Source organism: Ceratosolen solmsi, unplaced genomic scaffold (genome assembly GCF_000503995.2).
Source record: "Ceratosolen solmsi marchali unplaced genomic scaffold, CerSol_1.0 scaffold35, whole genome shotgun sequence".
Taxonomy (NCBI): Eukaryota; Metazoa; Arthropoda; class Insecta; order Hymenoptera; family Agaonidae; genus Ceratosolen; species Ceratosolen solmsi.
Window position 1 is genome coordinate 6833127 of NW_011948423.1, and position 24658 is coordinate 6857784.

The 24658-nt window shown below is 22.1% G+C and overlaps 3 protein-coding genes across 4 annotated transcripts; all 3 read left to right on the forward strand.

Moving 5' to 3' along the window:
• Positions 1–838: 838 nt before the first annotated feature.
• On the forward strand, positions 839–2062 carry LOC105362418 (granzyme M-like). Its single transcript, XM_011499859.1, has 4 exons — positions 839–887; positions 976–1319; positions 1804–1944; positions 2042–2062. The coding sequence occupies exons 1-4, from the start codon at positions 842–844 to the stop codon at positions 2060–2062; spliced, it is 552 nt and encodes a 183-aa protein (XP_011498161.1). The 5' UTR covers positions 839–841.
• On the forward strand, positions 1785–8032 carry LOC105362419 (mite allergen Der f 3-like). Its single transcript, XM_011499860.1, has 4 exons — positions 1785–2070; positions 3420–3518; positions 6735–7078; positions 7718–8032. The coding sequence occupies exons 2-4, from the start codon at positions 3482–3484 to the stop codon at positions 8030–8032; spliced, it is 696 nt and encodes a 231-aa protein (XP_011498162.1). The 5' UTR covers positions 1785–2070; positions 3420–3481.
• A 12274-nt stretch (positions 8033–20306) lies between these two features.
• Positions 20307–22370, forward strand: LOC105362248 (chymotrypsin-2-like). 2 transcript variants are annotated; one of them, XM_011499637.1, is made up of 4 exons: positions 20307–20398; positions 20472–20803; positions 21035–21307; positions 22136–22370. In XM_011499637.1, exons 1-4 carry the CDS (start codon positions 20353–20355, stop codon positions 22295–22297), a joined length of 813 nt encoding a protein of 270 aa, XP_011497939.1. In that variant the 5' UTR covers positions 20307–20352; the 3' UTR covers positions 22298–22370. The 2 variants fall into 2 exon arrangements, with proteins under 2 accessions (XP_011497939.1, XP_011497940.1); XM_011499638.1 differs by lacking the exon at positions 20307–20398 and having other exon boundaries at positions 20621–20702.
• The last annotated feature ends 2288 nt before the right edge of the window (positions 22371–24658 follow it).

Consider the following 24658-nt stretch of genomic DNA (forward strand, 5'->3'; position numbering starts at 1 on the left):
ACATGTCTAATATTATATTAAATTGACCTTATATTTTTCTAAATAAATTATTTAACTGCATACCGAACGCAACCGAATGATAAGTCAAGTAATCGGAAATACACATAATGTTTATAAAAACTGCTATATAAGGAAAAACTATTTTATAGACTAATTTTTCCTATTTCAATATTAATAAGTCCTATATATTTAAAGTGAAATTATTTTTACGATAATTTCATTTATAACACATTTATATTTACTAAAAATTAAAATGGCCCCATTTCAAAAAATAGAAAATAATTAATCCTGTGGAATTTAATGAATTTTAATAATCTATATTATTTATTGGCTTAAGAGATATATTTATATTTATAAAATAAAGAGTTTTCATAATATTTTTAAGAAAAAATTTATACTTTTATGATATTTATGAATCTCTATAATTACGTTAAAACTACATTACTATATATATATATATATATATATATATATAATATAAGCAAAGTTAAAAATTATTATCAAGCAAGATTTTAAATATTTCCACGTATGAATCTCCGTAAACGATCTGCACAAATAAAATCTGTCGATTAAAATTGTTTATACATAATTCCGCTACAACATGGATTTAAAAATAAAAAAGTGTCATTTAGATCAATATTTCAAATATCTTTAATACATAATCGTTTAAACTATATTTTTAACTAATAGAAATTTTTTTCATAATACGTTAATTTATCAGTTTATTTTATTCTCAATAATAATATTTTTTAATAGCTTTTTAACAACTATTTTCATAAGATTATAATAATATTATGAAACTATTTAACGTAATCTAATTATTTATTTTAGTATTGACTTAATGGATAACCGATTATTTCCTCTGTTTCTCTTGTATTTAGTAATAGGTAAGTAAAATGATAATAAAACTCTTCCATAAAATAGTGTCCTATGAGAAGTGAGATTTTAATTTGCAAAAATTTTGCTTTTCTGGAGGTAAACAATATAATTATTCATATGCAAAAAGCCTTGTGGGGCACAATATTAGGTATTCAAAAGAAAAAGAATTTCCTTTTATTGCATCTATTAAATATAAAAGCACGACGCCAAATCCACAAGAAGATCACATATGCAGCGCTGTACTTGCTACCCGAAAACATGCTATAACTGCTGAACATTGTATGGTTGAAAATTTAAATGATATTCTATTTGTAACTGGATCAAATAATTTAAGTAAAGGTAAAGCGTATAAAATTGTGGCGTGGATATCCTATAACCAATGGGCAACTAAAAATAATGTGCATCTGGAGTATTCTGACAACGACATATCAATTATAACGGTAAATAACGTTAGAATACATTATTTGATGCTCAATTAAACTAAATACATTTAATTTATACATGCTATTATATGCTTAAATTTAATAAATATTGTACAATATTTTATTTATTATTTATTATTTTGCTCATTTATTATTTTACTCACTCTATACATGCAACAGAACACCGATCAAAGTAATTAATTATTATCATTATTTCTAATATTATGCTAGCATAAAATTATTCTTTCGTTAATTATGTTTAAATTACGACTTCTTCATATTTCTTATTTTAGATCATAAAGTACAGGTGATCTCAAAACATATCATATATATAATATATTGTTAAACATTCAATTTATACAATTTTAAATAATAAATAATACAACATTATGCAATATGAAAGTCAATATACTTTTGTAAATAATTAATTTTATTATAATTAAGAATTTTGAAGTATTTTTATGTATTTGATAATACATCAAAATTGAAAATTAATGTTTAGTTAGAACACTCTATAAAAAGCTCAAAAATAAAACCAGCGATTTTATCAACTACAAATATTAAGGATTTGTATGGATTTGAAGTTGCTACAGCAGGTTGGGGAATTTCAAACGATGGTAATGTTTCTGACAAAATGGAGACTGTAATTTTGTCGATCGTACCGAGGAAAATGTGTATCGACCATGTGAACAAATGCTCAAACGCATTAATTACAATCCCACATTCATTTATATGTACAGTTGCACATCCATTTGCATTAATAGGAAGTGTAAGTATTCAATGTTTGTAATTTTAATATCTACTTATTACATATTTCAAAGATAATTTTTAGGCCTAAATATAACAAACGTGCTATTAAAATTTTGAAACAACAATAATAAAGTTGAATAAGTTATTCTAATCTTTTTTATTTTACCATCATTAATTTCGTTCTTCACATTTATACTTTACAATATCGATTTATCGTTATTTATTTATTTATGTGTATATTTATCTATATGTACAGACAAAACTATAATTATTATAATATATTGTTTTTATTAATTAATACATAATTAATTTTTATAATATTATAAATTTATAATGTTTAGAAAATTTTTAAATATGAATATGTCATCTAATTAGTTAGTTGTAATAAGTTCTCGTTTCTTAAGATGAAAAACTCACTTATAACAATAATATAACTTTCAATTCAAACATTTCCATAATTCTTTTTACTCTCTCTCTCTCTCTCTCTCTCGCCATCTCTCGTCCTACAACTCCAACGTACAAGTTATTTAAATTTTTTTATAAGATTTTATAAGATTTATAAAATTATAACAAAATTATCATGAATTTTTCAATATTAAATACTAAACTATGCAAATGTTTTTTTTTATTATGTGTATTCTGTGTTTCTGTGTTTCGATGCTTTTGTAGATTTCAAAGCAAATCAGTAAATATCTCTATCACATTATTCACATTGAGTATTTACTTTAAAGTTTTGATTCTTATTAATCATAAAAAAACACAAATGTTTGTTTATACAATATACAGAAAACATTAAATGTTTAGACAACCTATAGAATACATAGAAATTTCATATATATGTAATAGTATCAATTTCATTATGTCTTAAAACTGCTTTTTAAATAATATTAGAATATATTTTTGTTATTTATTAAGAGTTAATAATTATAATTTTTATCTTTTTAAATTTCAACCAAAGTAAATTTGCTTAGTCCTATATATTTTATGAAACAGATTTGCTTTATACATAAGTTATTATCTAACAGTAATTTTGAAATGTTGAAAATATGTTTTTGCAAATAATAATATTAGTTATACAATGTTTAAAATCAAGGTTTAGCTTTAAATGCCTCTAAATAGGTTTAAATGATAATAAATTATAATACATAAGATGAATTCTAATAAATATTTTGAAAAATCAAATAAACAATATGAAATGAATACGATAAGGACTAATATCATTATTCGATAATGAATATCTATACTTTAATACTGAATGTTTATTTTAACTTTGTTTATACGCGTGCGCGCACGCTCTTGTCATACTTTTGTACTTTTATAATTTTATTTTATTTTTTTTTAATATAAAAATTTCCAATTTATTTCCAGGGAGAGAGTGGTGGTCCATTACTAAACATGAAATATGAAGTCATAGGCATCAATATAGGAACATGTCCGAAATCGCATATCGAATTCAATCCATTCGAAGTAAATATTCATCTCAGCATCAATTATTATGCAAGATTTATCAATGATATAATTACACATTAGAGATTAGATCAACTTATCATTATTCAATAAAAAAAAAAAAAAAAAAAAAAACGCAGAAATAAATATTATGTAAATTTGGCGAAGCAAATAAGATTTTCATTATATAATTAATTTTTAAGACCATTTCATTCCATTTAAGTGAAAATGGTTCCATACATTGAACCATAAATAGTTACATACAATTTACTATACTAGATAAATATTAATTGTTGCGCTTCATTTTAAATCAAGTATGGTTATATTTATTAAAGCTTTATGTATGATTCTTAGAAATGAATGGCATCGCTAGTAAATGTTCTGATTGTCTTATGTATTTAGCATTTATAGGTCATGTTTATTTTTCATTTTATTTGACTCAAGGTGAAATCGAGTGTCGTTGATGGAAATTTTGAAAATTTTTCTATTAGATAAATAATATCCAAATGAATCTTCTAATATAAAGTATCTGATGTACTTGATTCGTTTTCCTAGAATCCAATCGTTTTACTTCTTAATAATTTTGCACAAATGAACGTGAAAATTCGATATGTTGCGGTAACAACCTACTCAAAGCTGACAAACATATATCATTGATAATATCAGTGAGGAGAGTAAAATGACAAAAACTAATGTCTAAGGCGATTTTGACTTACGAGTTACGTTTTCAACAGGAAATTCATGATCGGAAAGTGGCTACTGGATAATCACTTAAAAAACGCGATTTTATCGCAACTTATAAATTCACTTCTCCACTATCTGTACATTGAGGAATTTGCTTACACATGCGTTCCGTTCGCACCGAGCCTTCCTACATTTTCAAATGCAACGACAATCGTTCGAGTAGAGCTTACCACCCCCTATCGTTAGGGTACATAAGCACCGACGCTTACGGGCTTTAAAATTCATTATTTCCAAGCTTCCTCTTCCCACACATTCCACAAAACTTTTGAAAACAAATAGCCCGATTAATATTCAACCATTACAATTTCAATGAGAGCGCAACAGTTTTTGATAATATTGGACAATATTAATTATAGCCGCCGCACATTCTAAGTAACTAACTCCGTAAAATATGTTAGCCGAGCATATAACGAATTCACACAAACATAATAATGCCAAGAAAATAATATAAAACGTATGATATTCATATTACACAAATATTTTTGAAAATTATGAATTTATTGAAGATAATAAAAATAATATAATAAAAGAATATAATAAAAGAATCGAAAATATGGATCAGCAAAATTTTATATTGATATAAAAAAAAAGTGAAAATAATAGGTAGCATAATAATTTATTATAAGTCTGCTATCAGAATTAGTTGTAAAAATATATTTATTTAGGCTTTCAATTTTTTCGTTACGCTTGACTGTATATATATTTTTATTCTTAGAAATTTTTCAACCAAAGGTCTAATACTACATTAATAATAAGCTTTTAATACTTCATAATGAGATACTATATCTATAGTATCCATTATAATTAATTTAAAGTATTTAATCACTTTAAATATTGGCCATAAAATCGTGTTATTAAATAAATATAAAAATGTTTTTGCAAAATATTAAAGTTATTGGGTTAGCTTAGTATTGCATTGTAAATTCAAAATATTCTTTGTAAATGATTTTATTTGTTTGAACACATAAATTAAAATATATTTCATAATACATTTCATTATTATATTTGTTTTATTAGTGTATTATGTTATTATACTGGATTATTCTACGCCAGAAATTTTATTTACATATAGCTGAACATTTTTATTTACATATATATAGATAAAAAGTACAATAATTGAAAATATTCTGTTTGAGGAATTATTCTAGATAAAAAAAAAACCACTAGCAAATAATGATTTGACAAAACAAAATCCAATTAAAAAGCATACATAATGATACATACATTAATAAGTTTTATTTCTTGCTTATTATCTTTTATAGAAAAGATAGTGAAAGTTATCAACTCAAATTAAGAATATATAGAATTTAGCTGCTTGATTCATTTTATCTAAAGGTAACGAACAAAGTTAACAACAGTAAAGAATTGTTCATTTTTAAATTAGTCTTGTTCATTCCAGTATGAAATACATAAGATTGTTTCTATTTATGCAATATTTGACATTTTGTAAGTACTCAAATTTTTCAATATAAAAACATAAAAATATATTTATATATATTATTCTAGATTATATGTATAAACTAATATATAAAAACATATTTGTAGAAAAAAAGTATTTTTACTTAAGCGTTCGAAATTTAAATCTTTTTTAAGTCAGTAGAACTTGAAAATTCAATAATTTTTTTAATTTTAAACATAATGTCTTCATAAACAAATCTTTTGATTTAATGACAAATCAAATACGAAATAATACTTTATTTCTATCAAGAATATTTTATTTTTAATCATATATTTTAATTTTAAACAAATTAATAATATACTTAACCATAGATAAATAAGATATTGATACGATAAAAGTGATTATTACAGTTAAGTAGAATGAAACATAAAAATTCTGTTCAATAATTCTGGAATTGAAAATATAGAAAACTATAAGATCTTAAAATTAATGCAAACAGTAATATATATATTACACCGGTTTATAGATAATATTAAAATTCACTGAATAATGTGCACGATAATAAGGGAATATCAAATTCAATTAAAAAATAATTTTCCTTCTCTTAAATATATTTTTATATGTTACAAATATAATAATTTTGAATTTCCTCATTATCACATTTTATAATCTACATTTTTTTTTAATTTTGAATCATATTTCGTAGTTAAATAAATGCTAATATAGTAGTATTATTTTATAATGAAAGGAAAATGCTTAGATTATGATATAATTTTACAGGCATATCATATTTCGTTCCGTTGTTTCTCATTTTTTTTCAAACTTCAATATTAATATATAATAAATAATGGTAATTTCTATATTGTAAAAGTACAGTAATATTTATTACATTACGATAAGTAATATTTAAGGATATCTGAATATTTGAATATTTATTGCTAATTATGATATTTGATTATGACAAATAAATAAATTGAAATTATCTCTGTGTATTGCAACCAAGAACAATTTAAACAATGTTTGTACCATTATTTATACAATAAGTCAAATTTCATATGCAAATATTAAAATTTAATAATTGTAATCCACCTTAGGTCAACAATACTATTCATCAGATGCCAAAGCACTCGTTGGACGTAATATTAGAGCAGCAAGAAGAAACGAATTTACTTTTGTTGTATCGATTAGTGTTAAAAATCCTAGACGTAATCCATTCCGCGACCATCTGTGTACTGGAACATTGATTACAAAACAACATGTTTTAAGTGCAGCACATTGTATGCGCTGTTCCTTAGTTTTATGTCGAGTCATAGTCGGATCAACAATTTTAAGTGAAGGTAAACGATATAAAATTGAATCGTGGATTAACTATCAACAATGGGCTCAAGAGCATAATAAAGAAGTAGAGTATATAGACAACGATATAACTATAATAACGGTAATATATAATAAGTAACTATATCTATGCCAAAATAATAATAATAATAATATAATTATGATGCTTACAATGCAATTTTACAAATATCATTACGTTAGCATTAGATATACATTATTGTCTGTTTGTCTTTGTATTAATTTTTTCATTATCCATTCATTCATATGCATCCTAATAGCCTTGAAGAATTTTTTTTTTTTTTTTTTTCATAATTATATCAAATATTTTGATCATTACATATTGAAATTTATTAAAGTCAAACATATCCAATATAATTAAAATTATCAGTCAAGTTATAGATAGATATAGAAGATTTAGTATAGGTAGTATTTCTTATAAATTATTAATTTTCAAAATACTCACATGATTCATTGTTCATTTGTGATAATGTAGGTCTAAAAGTTTATAAAAAATAATTTGTATATTAAAAATAAATAACTATATATTTCCAAAATATAAAAACTTCCTGTCTGGCAGTGCAAGCGTAGTGAATGCATTACAAAACAATCGTTTCTTGCGAATGAAAATTACATTACTCTACGTATACGTCATCATGACTATCCGCCTATTTCCATGTTCTTTCACATATAAATATTGAATGATATTAAATGTTTTTAAAAATTCACATGAGAAATCTTTTAGTTAGAACGTCGAGTGACTGAAGCAAATGTTGAACCAGTTGTACTAACGACTTTGAATGATGATAATCTAATTGGATCGAATGTTGTAATAGCAAGTTGGGGACTTGGAAATGATGGGGTACTGTGCACTCATTTGCAAACAGTTCAGTTAAGAGTTTTAACACGAGAACAGTGCCAAAGAGAAATAGAGGCGAGTGAAGGAGAAGAAATTGGTCCTGTTCCACACTCAGTTATATGCACGAAGGCTAATCCTTATGCATTACTCGGCGGTGTAAATATCAATGCTCTTTATTCCCATACATTTAGTATTACTTAGAGGATATAAAAAATCAATTTCAAATATTTAATTTACAAGCATAATTAATTTTATCATAGTAGTACTATTATTCTTACTGTTACATTTTGTTTGTTCAAATTTTATGCTGAAACACTCGTTTGCCAAACTTGGACGAAACACTATTACGAAACTTAAAACATTCTAAAAATCACCATAAAACATATAATGCCAATAGTAAGAATGTAATGTAAATATATTTTAAATAGAAATTCTCACAGGTAGATACAGAAATTAATATAATTCAAAATTATTAAAGAGTTTTTAATTTGATTAATAAATATTTGTACAGGTAACATCATACTAATTTTTTACATATTAACTAAGCTTCTTATTACTTACTTAAGTTATTTTAAACAAAATATAATTAAGTATCTTTAAGAATTTAACTAATTTATCTACTTATCAAATTTTTATTTAAAAATGATAATATAAAATTTAGTTCTATTTACGGTAAATATTTCAAAATGTTTTCTTATTTATAAAATAAAATTTTAAAATGTGTTGACCAAAATTGCTTTATAATGCTCGAAATATTTAATATTTTCATTTAAAATTATACGAATTATTATCTAAATACATATAATTAAATGTAAAATTATAATTTTAATCTATGTAAATAAGGATTCATAACTATTTTTCTCTTTTCTATTTAGGGTGATAGTGGTGGTCCACTCCTCGACATGAATAACAGACTTATAGGTGTTAATATAGCAACATGTCCTACCAGAAACAGAGAATTAAATCCCACCGATGTAAACGTACATGTCAGTGTTCCTTATTATAGAGAATTTATTAATTCTATTATATGCTAGTTTTCAAGTTTCCAAATAAAAATAAAATTCCGAAATATCTTTTAAATCTAAATATTTGGATAATAATGAAATTAAAAATTCATTAATGTATCATTGACTGTGCGTATAAATATTTGGCTGTTTTACTGTTTGAGTTGCGTGTTATGTGATAATTTATAGATGTTGATTGTAACTAATTTTAGAAATAGAATACAAACTATTATATGTACATTTTTTATTTAAAATGCGACAAAAACCCTAAAAGAATCATTTCATCCTAATACCCAGCTTTTTTCAATACAAAACATAGATTTAAGTAATTTTAACTAGTTATAATCTTAAATATGTAGTTACCAATAAAAATCTATTTTAGTAAAATATTTTCGTTTTGATGTGTCCATATAATCTGAGTAATAAAAGTAAGTGAGCTTATAAATAAGTTTAGAATGATTAAAGTAAAGGCAAGAGCTAATAATAATATAATTCTATTTGTACAAATAGATGTAATAATGATTAAAAAAAACAGTGTTGGAGAGATATAAATTTTTTATGATGATCATTCATTCGCTTATGCTAATGTTAAATTTTGTAATTGATCTCATGAACCTATAAGATTTCAATTTTTTAGTTTTATTACTTGTGTTTATATATACTAATAATATAGTATTGAATAATATAGTATTTAAAGATTACATTTTCTAACATTTTTGTATATCCAATACATTCTAACAATATCTACAATATATATATTCAAGTATAAATACAATCGTCTATACAGTTTCATATTTTTAATCGAAAACTTTTTAATTATTGTTTTCAATTCTTATTTCCTAATAATTAATTAATTATACAAGATCGAATTGTTGCATAACATTTATAACTATTGTAAGTTATCTAAATCATAAATTATCGGAAATGATGTAATAATTCATTCATTAACCTGATTAGTTAAACTACAATTGACAATACGTATATTGTTAATTAATGTAGATTAGTGTAGAATACAATTTTAATGACAATAGAAAATAAAAAAATGAAAAAGTAAATGAAAAGCAAACGAGACAAAAAGCAAAGCTTAATGAAAAATGAAAACGAATGTATTGTATAGATTATATTACAGTTATTATCGATAGATGCAGTTGAAATTCTAAATCAGCTGTACATTATTAACAAAAATATTTATTTGATGTTCAAGTATTATGACTATTGTTTTCATTCGTCTTTTAATAATTATCATTAAAAATGTAACAATACAGTAATACAAAAATTGATTACAAAAATGCTGTCGTAAATGGTTTGTCTAAAGTTTTGCTTCATCTGGTGTGGTGGTATATTTTCCTCTCCTAATTTCCAATATCATTCGGTACATCTTTCTTGAAAAATATAAAATCAAATTTTTATTTTATAAAATTATGTACTGTCAAATAAATAAGCTCGCCATTTTACATAAATAAATATAATTTTTTAATTTATCTTAAAAATCTAGTATTATAAATAATAATTTATGCTTGAATAGAATAAATTAAATATTAATTAAAATAAATATTATATTGATACATTTACGCATTAAAACTTAAATAAAGTTACAAATAAGATAATTGATATTGTAAAAGTATTTCTTTTGCTGTTTATACAAAAACTTCCACTTGTGTGTATTAAAATTATACGTAAAATGAAAATAAAATTATAAATAAAATAAAATATATTCTTCAGCATATAGAGTGAAAATATTTTTCACAATATTAAAATTTTTCTACTAGTGAATATTGATATATATTTAACTGTATACATAAAATAACAAGATTAAATAAAATAAGTGAAGAGTTATAATAAAATATAAAAAAAATAATAAGATGGTACATTTTATGACAGGTGGCTTAGAACACATATTTTTAAGTTAAATTTTAGAATTTTAATTGTAAAAATTCAACTTTATTATCAGCATAATAAAATGTATTACTAAGTCGAAAATATAATATAAAATAGCTTGGTATATATAAAAATATAAAACTTTAAAAATAATGAAATAGTTAAATATTCATAAGTAAAAATATAATTTTGTTTAATTAATGTAACCCAACTTTTTATATAAAATTTTTTTAAATATTACATACATATGTTTCAAATTTGGATAAAATATCAATATCATAGTAATAATTATTAATAATAGTAATAGAATATAAAATGTTATCACGTATTTATGGCTCAATAACGAAAATTTTACTTGATTTTAATACATGATTTTTTAATACTTATTTTTAAATTAAAAACATGTTTTCTATTCTAACATGTACTGTTTATTTTATTTCATTTTTTTGCCGATAATTATAATAAAAAATTTATTACTCGTAATTTTACATAATTTGTTGCACAAAAATTTTATTATTTACAACTAAGATTAATTTATTGATTTTTATTATGAGATCTTGATATTTAATTACAACACCAAATGTCTCCAGTCTAGAATTTCAGATACAATTGTCTACATTATTTTCATTATTCTTATAATTATTGATATAAATCAGTTTCATAAATTTTAATTTATTTTGCTTTATACGATTTATTTGATTTAAAACGTGAAAAATTTGTATTTTTTTACCAATCAATAGAAGTTATATATTTATATATATATATTACAAAAATAATATATTATCAATGTTTCAAAGTTCAATGTTCAAAACAATTTTCATTGTATCGATCGAGGAACAGCTGCTGTTTAAAAATAGAATAACTAATAAACTCAAAGAATTTTTTTTTAATTTATTATTTTTATATTTCAAATTAATAAAAATAATGAAATGTGATGATTTTATAAATAAATACAATCTTTAATTTTTCATTTAAGGTAAGAGATGAATATTTTATCCAAAATTTTTCAATTTTAACAAACTATTTTAATTACAACATTTTTATTATTTATTTATATTAATTTATTAATAAATAAATGAAATAAATAATAATTTTATTATTACCTAATTTTTAAAAAAACATTTTTATATTATTTGATTATTACAAATGTAACTTATGAAGAAAGGAGATTTTGTACTGCGCAGAAATATTTTCTTAAATATTTTAATGTAGATTAATATAAAAAATACATTATTGTTGTTGCACTTAAATAAAAAATCTCCATATTTATTATTTCATTTTTAATAATTTATAATCATATATCTTTTAATTCATTAGAGCACATTTACAATTTTAATTATATTATATATTCATGAATGACATTGATTTATAATTAAAAACTTATTTGAATTATTCATTTAATATAAATATCATTGAATAAATATTTACACCTTAAAGTAATATAAAATTTATTAAATGCGATATAAGTTGCTAATGTAGTTATGAATATAAAACTGTTATGTTGAAAAACTATTGCAATGAAAATTAAAAGAGTACCATGCTAAAAGATAAGAAAACCTTTTCTAAAGTGCTTTCTTCTAAGAATGTGGCAATTTCATTGTAACTTTGGTAATCTTAAAAGCATACGTACACCAATTCTTGCGTATTAATTTAATGTATACTAGTTCACAAATTAACTACTACACGTTTAATATTTTATTTCAAATATTATAATTTTAGATTGGTCCTCATACGACTAATCATAGATATATTAGTATACAAGCTAATTACAACTAAATAAGCTCATCTATGTTAGAAAGTAAGAAAAAACATCTTCAGATTTAATAACATGTTTAGACTCGATACCGATTTATCCTAATCAGCACTGCGCTATGTTGCTCCAAAATTTCGTAACTGTACATTCGAACTCGCATCTTCTAGAGAATTGGTTAAAATTTATCTACTATCAACTGATAACACATTCTACCTATAAATAATAAAACAAACATTTTCTTCGAAATAATATATTCAAATAAAAGACAAGAATAATTGGACTTTATAAATAAAGAAAAATATATCATTTTTAAGTAATGTAAGAAATAAGTTGACTTAAAATTAGGAAGCTAATAATTAATTATTAAACTATATTACCGACAATGTTTTGAATCTGTAATAATGTTAAAAATCTTCAATGCTCTATACGTATTTTTAATGGTTCTTTACTTGGTGTATTTATATATAATTGTAATTTATATGTGTAGTATTAACGTTACTATTGATATGATTGCTCTAAATCTTAAGTACATTCACTTTTTTATGATTTCAATTAGTTAATTAATTGATAATGGTATTAAATTTATGAGTCGATACATATTAGTCATCTAGTAATAAAATAATATTAACAATAGAAAAAAACATGTAATTGTATATAATAAATATACTATACTTTTTCAACTAATTTATATATCCTAAAATATATTAATATAATAAATATAGTAATATTTAAATATTTTAGTATTGGAAAATATATGTTTAGAAAAAATTGATGTCATCAGATTATCCATATTTCACTGAATAAAAAATATAATAGAAAACTTGAAAAAAAATGAATTTAAAAATTGTGTACTAAGAAGCCGATAATATTTTTATTTATTTAATGGTAAACGTACAATAATAACATATTATCTAAAAACACTATTCTAGATAAAAAATTATTAGCAAATAATGATTTATCATTACATTTCAGAAATAAACATTTTAATTCATTAATATAATGATACATTAATTATCATATGTTATTATTTGCTTGACAGTTCAAATTGTAAATAAAGTAAATGTAACAATGATAAATTTTACCTCCTAAATACAGTTCATCTACTAATAATTTCATTTTATGTCAAGCAATAGAAGAAAGTCAACAACAGCAAGAATATTATAATTTTTAATGTACTCTTTAATTATCTCAGAACGCAACATATAAATTACGTTTATATATTCAATATTTGATGTTTGGTAAGTAGACGAATTGTAAGTATTTAAAATTACTGAAACTCGGTGAAACATTATTAATAGTTTTATAATATTTATTATAATTACAATAATGTCGATCATCACTATTATAATAATAACTTAGGTTGTTTGCTTCGTAACTATATATTTCCAAAATATAAAAACTTCCTGTCTGGCAGTGCAAGCGTAGTGAATGCATTACAAAACAATCGTTTCTTGCGAATGAAAATTACATTACTCTACGTATACGTCATCATGACTATCCGCCTATTTCCATGTTCTTTCACATATAAATATTGAATGATATTAAATGTTTTTAAAAATTCACATGAGAAATCTTTTAGTTAGAACGTCGAGTGACTGAAGCAAATGTTGAACCAGTTGTACTAACGACTTTGAATGATGATAATCTAATTGGATCGAATGTTGTAATAGCAAGTTGGGGACTTGGAAATGATGGGGTACTGTGCACTCATTTGCAAACAGTTCAGTTAAGAGTTTTAACACGAGAACAGTGCCAAAGAGAAATAGAGGCGAGTGAAGGAGAAGAAATTGGTCCTGTTCCACACTCAGTTATATGCACGAAGGCTAATCCTTATGCATTACTCGGCGGTGTAAATATCAATGCTCTTTATTCCCATACATTTAGTATTACTTAGAGGATATAAAAAATCAATTTCAAATATTTAATTTACAAGCATAATTAATTTTATCATAGTAGTACTATTATTCTTACTGTTACATTTTGTTTGTTCAAATTTTATGCTGAAACACTCGTTTGCCAAACTTGGACGAAACACTATTACGAAACTTAAAACATTCTAAAAATCACCATAAAACATATAATGCCAATAGTAAGAATGTAATGTAAATATAGTTTAAATAGAAATTCTCACAGGTAGATATAAAATCATACCCATGAATTTATGAAAGATTAAATGTAAATAAATATATCGAAATACAATTAAAATTGTGCGTACAAATAAATATTAATTATCTTTTGTTGTTTATACTCTGAATTATATAAATATGTATTAAATTTACCCTCAGAATAACATTATAATTTTCTAAATAAATTACCTAAAACTATAATATATTCCCGATTTTCCATATATTCCATATGACAATATCAATTTTTACCGATAAAAATAAAGACTTATTAAGGTCATTCAATAGTTTCTCATAGCATCGTTACTTCTCAGTATCAATGATTAATGATTTTAATAATTATAATTGGAAATTCGAATAAAAATATGATAAAGAATGTTTCAATTAATTTCAATTAATTAGTAAAACAATCAACTGATCTTCCTGAATACGTACGTAATTTGATGAACGTGCCATTACGTTTATTATAAACAGAGGAAAGTCGATCTCACGAATGGCTGTATATTAATACATAAACTGTTGGTGTTATATGATTTTATTATTGTTACATTATTTAGTCTCTCATAAATTATAATTAGTATTTTAATTTTCAATATGCGTGATTCTGAATTGGTTTGAGAGTTATTTTCATTGAACGAGTTTCATGGTTATTTAACTATATTAACGAGATTTTTAACTTATATTATCAAGTAACCAACATTGAGATATTTATTATCATAAAATAGAAAATGGTATTTTCAGTATTGAAGTCTTTATTTATCAATGGCGGATCAAAATTTCGTCAAGTTCGATAATAAATAGAAGCTACAATAAAAATTGCCTTTGGCTCTGTGATAAGATTAAATAAACAATAAGCCGAATTTTTCCTATAAGCACGATAAAATATGATTGACCTCCACATTGTATATTATATACTACTATAAGTCTGAAAAATAAATATGGTCTAATTACAAATAAATTTTTACATTTTTTACAAATAAAATTTTACACAATAATATATTCAATCAAAAATCGATTCGGAAAATATAATTTATTTACTGTCTCTAAAAAATTTATTAATGCATATCATTACATTGAGAAATGTAAATATTTATGTATTTTTTATATAAAAACAGCATCACTTTTTACGTATAAAAAAGAAATTATTATTAAAGACACTCAAAAGAATATATCTATAATAAATTTAATGTTCCAATTAAATTTCATTTACACAGAGAGAGATAAGTTCAAAATATATAGTTTAATTAAAAAAAAAGTTAATCTCTACCATGAAAACCGAGCATCAATAATTTTTTTAGTAAAATAATTTAAGTGATATTTGATCTGCAGATCAAAATTGTCAGTAAAAGAAAATAAAAAATATGAAAAAAATAAATATTGCAATAGGTTTTTTTTTATTAATTACATCACACATTTGCTCGAATCACACATGCAAGAGTATTATATATTCTAAACAAACCATTGAAATTATTTATATTGGGCAAAATATGTAAACATATTTATGTAAATACATTATAATTTGTATTGTACATTATAATTTGTATAGAGTGAAAAGGTATAAATTAATATGTACACATATATATCACTACTATGATGTACAAAATTTATTGCATATACATTATTAATAAATATCTGTCTTCTAATATACTTCCATTCGTTTTTATTAATTTCAAATATTCAATATTAATTTAACAATTAATAAATATTAACTATAATTTTTTTATACAAAACTTGCTATATAAAGATAAATAATATATACAAAAAATCAAACAAATAAAAAATGAAAACGTTTTTTTTAAAGTGCAAAAGCCGTATTAGAATTGTACAATTAATATATCTGCAAAATGATCTATAAATAGTATATAATGATAATGTAGAAATAAAATAATACAAACATTAATGATGATGTAGATTAGTTGCTCTAATTATTGCACATATTAAATCATCATACAGTCATGTATGATACAAGTATGATAACCAAGTTTGTTTAAAGTAATTAAATATAAATACACGAATTTCGGTTATTTTATAATAATATTGTATATGTATTTATATAAATGAATATATGAATGTATTAAACTAATATTCTTTAGCTTTTATAGTAAAAATATTCATCAAAATAGTAAATGTAGTAGATATATTTACATAATAAACAAACGTATACAAAAATATATAAATAAAATTAAACAAATAAAAATTATCTGATGAAATTTCTTTTTTAGATAAATATTTAAATGTTAATTTCAAATTTCAAATTTATACTAAATTGGATTATAAACAAAAAAAAAATTAATTCTTCACTAAAAATCTAACATAAACTCTGTTAACATATATACAAAGCATTTGAAATTTATAAATAAATAAATATTTAACGAATAAAATTATTTTTTTCGAAAAATAATTATATGTTATTGTAAATAAAAAAAATTCGTTATTAACATTATTATTATTAACATTATACAGGTTAAAAAACTAAAAATATGTTAAATTTATTTTCTAATTGTTTCTCGAATTTATACTCATATTAAGTAATTTTATAACGAATTTTGAGCAAAGCGATAAGATGCAAATGTATTAATCTGATGTAAATAAATAAAAGTAAGAAAAATGAAAATGACGTAATTAGATTTGTAAACTGCGCTTATTATTTTATGACTAGTATATTACGTGTAATATTTAAGCTACAACCAATTAAACTCTATTTATATTATGGAAGTGTTTGAACCGATATTGTTATGTCATGAAAAATTAAACCCTTAAATTATTATAGATTAATTTATTTAAACGACTTTCAACACTTTCTAGCCCAAAAATGAAATCAAGGCCGTGATTCCATCCTAAATTGACAATTTCCGACAATCGTTTTAAAAATCCAACAAACCTTGATCGATGTATACTTACAACCTAGTAATTATTTCAGTCATTCCGAAACATTAAATAAATATATTATATTTTAACAACTGTTTCAACAATTGCTTGCTTCTTTTACGTATCAACCTCGGCGGACCCACAATTTTTAACCTTAACTTACTTGAGATTATAAAACATGGATGAGTCTTCATTAATAACCAACAGTTATTAATTTATTTATAAGTATACTTATATTATGTATACTACTATGTTTTATGTCTACTGTGTTCTTTAAAATAAGATTGTATTTTATTTCTTACTAATTACTTACTTTAAGTAAAAACTTACTCAAACATTAAACGAATGTCTTTTCTTTTCTCACGTCACAGTTTTCTTTACATAATCACTAAATATCGATTGTTTATTATGAATCCAATTTCCTGTATAAATTAAATATATATATATATATATATATATATATATACTATTCAATTAAATAATAATGACATATAAATCTTATCTATCACTCATATAAATTTATTTTAAATTATAAAATAACTACATAAAATTTATTTTAATTTATTCATTATAAAGTTTGTATTAATTGAATAACATAAACTTACCTTAAAACTTGACCTTCAATTCGTTTTGCATGTCATGCTCATTATATCTCATCATCATTATATTTCATAATAAGATAATATAATTAAAAAAAATTAAATTATAATAAAAAATTAATTAATGATAAAGTTTTCAAATCCACGAATTTAATTTAATTTTATTTAATCTTATTATTTTTATTTATTAATTTAATTTATTTAATAATTTTTAACTCATCGTTTAGCATTTATCGTTAACTTATATTTAATATTTATCGAACATATAACGATTTTAAAATTTTTTATATAAATATTATTATTCAAATTTTAACTTAAATAAAATATTGAAATTATTCAGCTGCTTTAGTCGATTTATTCATAGACTAAAGAAAATTTATCTTTATCGTTGATATATAATTATATAAATGTAGGTAAATTGTTGACTGAGAATTTATCATAAAATTGTTTCAGCTACGTGTTAAGTATTACATACATCGTATTTACACTGATATTTATCTTATTTAACTAATTTTAAAATCCATTTACAGAAATAATTTGAAGCAGCTAAAAATTCTTCATCACATTTATTGTTTTATATCATTCATTTTAAAGTATTAAAAAGTTAAGATAGAACGCCAGCAAATAACAAGTTATTTCTATTTAAAAGGTTATAAAAAAGGATCATAGCTCTACAGCCCATCTTTTAATTACAAGGATCGGCAAATTAAGTAAGAATTATTATCATTAATCTTAAATTGTTCGAATTAATTAAATAAAAATCTAATTTGTACTTTTTCTGCTGAAATTGGAATGAAACGTGTCAAATACACAATTATACGAATTACATATATATTTAATAAATAAATAATGTAAAATATACTAAAATAGTGTTATATATACAATATCAATGAGTTCTAATGCTAAGTTTAAAAGATCATAGATTCTAAGAAATTGTAAGATGTATAAAGAAAGAGATATATAAACATAGAGATACATTAATTAAATGTATATAACTTCATTTAATGCGTAGACATTCGCATTCAATTAATTCTCAAAAATGTATGTACTTTTATTTATTTATATTTAAAATATGTAGTTTCAATATAATAAAATATTATTTACCAAGCTATATTAAACTGATAATATAGTATATCAATATATCAATCACACGATTGATAGTTCCATTTTACAATTTGGCACTAAAATGTCTAGCTCGGTATACGCGTGTATGTGTATGCATTCACGTTTATACATAAAATTGTTCCGTAGTATGTAATTATATTATTTTTCAATAAAGAATTTATTATTCGTCATTATTGAAACATTATATTTTAAACAATAACCTACTTCTTCATAATTGTATGATTTCTCTATAATAAATCCGATTTCGAGAATCAAAAATTTATTTTCTTTTATTAATTCATTGATAAAGTATTCAAAATTGTTGTTGATGTTCAAACTAATCTCAAACTACGTAATTGAAACGTAGAAGACTATATCAGAAAAAAAGAAACAAAACATATCAGACTACAATATGTATAAAAGAAGCTATAATTGCTTTAAAATCTTTTGACTTGAAACGATGATTGACGAAATTCAATTACAGTACAAATTAAAAAATTTTTTTTTCACTTTAATGAATGATCGATTAATAGATAGAAATACACTGCAAATTTTTCGAATAAACAAAAAATTTCAATTATGAAAAATATTTTAACTTCTTTACTTTTTCAGAAATTTTTCTTGAGAAATATTTTATATTGCAGAATATAGTTGTTGCATAATATTAATATAATATAATTATACATTATTATTTTTGTTAATCTTAAAAATGAGAACATTTTTTTTTAAATTATACCGGAAACTTTAAAATAATAATTTTATTTATAATCATAAAATGGAAATAGAGACTATATTTCAAAATAAAGTCTTAAGAAATCTTAAAAATATAATTAAAAATATTGTTGGTTATATTCTTTAAAAATTGTAAAAATAATATGTATATAAAGTATAATATGATGAAATCACTATAACATAATAACTTTATTTTAATATATTTTTATTACAATTTTATAAGAAATTTTTTTAATTAATATAAAATGAAATTCAAAGTAATATGTTAAAAAATAATTAAATTTTAAAAATAACTCGTAAATTGCACATTTACTTGTTATCTCTTAATTCGTTTTAATTTTCTATAAAAATAACTGTCGTTATTAAAAGACTTCGTTTCTTCAATTTTCTTTTAATTAGTTGACGTCTGAGAATAATCAATTAAATTACTTATGATTTTTTGTAATTTATAGCTCTTAATATGCAGTATATCGAAGTATCAGTGATTATTCAATTTTTATTATTTTGTGAGTTACTACCTTATATTCATAATAAACAAATAATCTTTTGATTGATATTAAATAATTTATGATATTTTAGGCATTTCAAATGCAAATCCCCTTATCGGTAATAATATTAGAAGAGCAAGAGATAAAGAGTTTAGTTTCATTGTATCTATAAGTGCGAAAACTGCGAGATTCGATGCATTAAGTGATCACATATGTACTGGAACACTTATTACCAACAAACATGTTTTAACTGCCGAGCATTGTATGTGCAGTAATATACATCTCTGCCAAGTAATTGCTGGTTCGAATAATTTATATGAAGGTAAAAAATATAATATAAGAAATTGGATATCATACCTAGAGTGGATCGAAAAGAATAGATTTCATTTGGAATTTGCAGAAAATGACATATCTGTCTTAACGGTGAAAAAACTTGCTTTCTAAAAATTTTCTATTAAAACAATACTAATACCTTAAAAATAAAAAATTAAATACTACATAATTTAAATGAAAATAGTAATAATAATAACAATAATAATAATAGTGATGATAATAATAATAATAATGATGATAATAATAATAATAATAATAATAATAATAATAATAATAATAATAATAACAACAACAACAACAACAACAAACACTTTCTTTTAGTTACTAGAAACAATTGCTGATCCAGAAATTGAGCCGGCCAATCTCTCAACTATGACAAATCGTGATCTAATTGGAATAGATGTTGTGGTAGCAGGTTGGGGTCGAACAAATACTCAACGACTTGCTATTATCATGGAAACAGCAATGCTTAAAATAATATCCAAGTCAGAATGCTTAAAAAAAGTAAAGAAAATTTCCCAAACCAAGACAGATATGATTGTTCCTCCAACAGTGCTATGTTCAATAGCAAAGCCTTATACATTACTGGACAATGTAAATATTAATAACATTTAATTCCAATACCATTTGTTTTTTTACCATTTAAATATTATTTAAAATTTGGTATTTATATTTTAATCTCCTTTTTTCGTGATAAAGAAGAAATTAATTTTTTATTAATTAACTGAATCAAAACAGTAATAAAAAACATATTTATTTTTTTTTCACACTTTAACATTTATTTTTATCAGCTATTGGATTAAAATTTTAAATTTATTTTACATGTGAAATTTAAACAAAATGCAAAATAACTTTATGATTTCCTATAATTAAGTATAATAAAAATATTTATAATTGAATACGTACATACATGCTAATACATTTACATATGCAAATGCAAACTTATATTAAGCTACGCAATTCAATTGCAAATAATTCAGCATTTTGAAAAATTTCAATATTTAAACATATCGTACCATATGTAAACTAGCAATACCCTTTTTACAATGAAATATATTTATATTTTTACGCGAATGAAATATGTAGTATATATACTATATAAACTGTCTGTATAACATGGTTATTATTATCATATAATAATAACTTAATATTAGTTATTTATTAATGTTATTACGATGTAAATTACGCTGAAAAACGGGATCATTAAAACTTTATCAATTATTTATATCTTTATCACACATTTATAAAAAAAATATAAAATAATTTAATGTTAAAATATTCTGAAATTTTTTAAAAATAAATTAAAGTCATAAATAAAAATAACCTATGATAATATTATTAACTTTCTCGTTTGTTTTTTTTTTTAATTTTTTTATTTAACATATAAATCTGAAATATCTTATCTAATTGCTTTAATTTCAGGGTGAAAGTGGTGGTCCTCTTCTTGATACAAACAATCATGTGGTGGGTGTTAATGAAGGGACGACTCCTCAAACCGATAAGCCATTTGATCCAAATGAAGTGAACATTCATGCCAACATAAATTATTACAGACATTTCATTATGGATACTATAAGCAATTAGTAAAAACTTAACTTGAATGCTAATGTAAACAAAGCATAAACATGAAAATAAAACTGATGTATTCTTAAATTTATAAATGTTTACAAAAGATTTATAAAAATATTAATATATATTTTTTATTGTATATTAATAAAAAATATATATTTACTATATGTTTGGAAACTATAAATCTAATAATTATTAAAATCTCGGGTGATCCCAATATTTACTTTAAAGAAATCGAATTGTTTATTGAAGAATTCGAATGATTCATACATCTACAATGTGTGAAGTTATAATTCTTTATAATTATTTTAATTTTTATAAAATGATATTTAATATATATTTATTCCATATCACCATTAGGTAAAAAAATTTGTCCATATAAAATATTGATTTTACAAACTCAGTAATTTTATACATGATGCATTATAATAATAATTTATAATTTAATAAAATTCAGTACTCGTAAATGGCTTTAACAAAATTAATAAAATAACTATGATTTCATAATTTAATAAGAAAATCAGAACATAATTTAATAGTAAAGAAAAAAACGAATTTGAAGTATAATGAACTTTTGAGGTTTCATTTTGTTAAAATAAGTTTCCAAAAAAATCGTTTTCTTATTATATGTTTTGAGTTAATGCTTACAGATGCAAGCTAAACTATAATCCGTTGCTTGAACAAAAATTTTGGATATTGCATAAAATAATAATTATAAGCACTCTTAACATTATAATGAAAATCATCGACTTGTATTTAGAAAATATAAAAAACAGATAAAATTATAGATTTCGTCCCTAATATATACTATAGTATTAGGCTAATAATTTAAATATATAAAACACTTAATTTTCATAATTAAATTATTTAAATTATTTATAATAATTATATAATATTGAATTAAGAATAGTTGTTAAGTAAAATATTTGTTCATATAGTATTATAGTATTGCATTGATATTTGTACAAATGAGAAATAAGGAATTATAATTCAATATTTCAAATATTTCCAGCGCTCGATTTATGCACTTTTTACCAATCTCTTTATAAATGAAACAGTCAGATTCCTTGAAAATAAGTGTACAATATAACTTTATTCTATTTCTGAAAAAAAAGAAAAAATTCTTGAAAAAATCTAATGTGACTATCGTTTAAAAGACAATAATAATAAAATAATAATCAAAAATAAATATAATTTATTTTCTCTCTTACTTGTTATAATATATCTATACTTTTATAACATCTAACAATAAAATTATCTTTATCAAACTTCTATAAATGGCTATCTATAATTTAACATCAATGACTTTAGTAGTAAATTGAATTTCTACTAAAGCTTGATCGTTTTGTGTCATTAATATATGATAAGAACAGAATAGCATAAGACATTGTATAATATAAAAATAATTATGTCATAATAAATTTATAATTAAAATGTACATAGATAAATATTAATTACACAATATGAATTTAAATAATTAAGTGACATTAGCCAGATATTTAGCGTAAATACTTAAAACATTAACGTTTAATTACACTTTATTCCATCTTCGTTTAGCTTCTACCTGCACACGCATATATGGAATGCATGGAAGCAAAAAAGCGCAACAAAGAAATATTTACTGCATTCTAAGATTCTTAAAAATTAATAAAAAACAAAATTGAAGAAAATGAATGGACTGATGGTCGATTCAATGGTTCCATTAAATGTTTCATTTTCTCAGCAACCAAAATCCTCATTCTTTTCGAAAAACCTTTCATTTGGACACAGATTTTTCCAAGATTACTAACTTATCGACTCTCCTGGCAATCGTCCGAGTAAAAGTATCAATGTCGTATAATAGCGAACCGCATACGTTCATATTATAATCTCAAAAATTTGAATGATTTTTTTTGTTATTTGATATCATAAGAGAGCTTAGACGCCAATTTAAAATATTTTACACATTACAATATTTTGAATAAGCTAAAATTTTTTCATCAAATTAATAAAATTGTTTAAAATGCTGATTTCTTGAAGAATTTTATTCAAGTAGATTATTTCAAAATGATTTATTGTCGATAGATTGAATCGTTCTAAATATTAAAATTATATGTAAGCAATATTGTAAAGATGATTAATTTAATAAATCTAATAACAAATATAAATCTTTAAAATATAATTGCAAGCATATTAAAAGAATGATTTCAAAAATTAAATTTTTTTGACAATTAAATTAAATTAATATTATGTTATCATGAAGTCTAACCTCCTATCCTCGAAAATATATAAATACTTATAATGATATAATGATATTATGAGATAATTTTACCATTAAATGATAGTTAACAATGTTTCTGAAAAATGTACATTTTTCTTAAAGGAACATAAAAATTA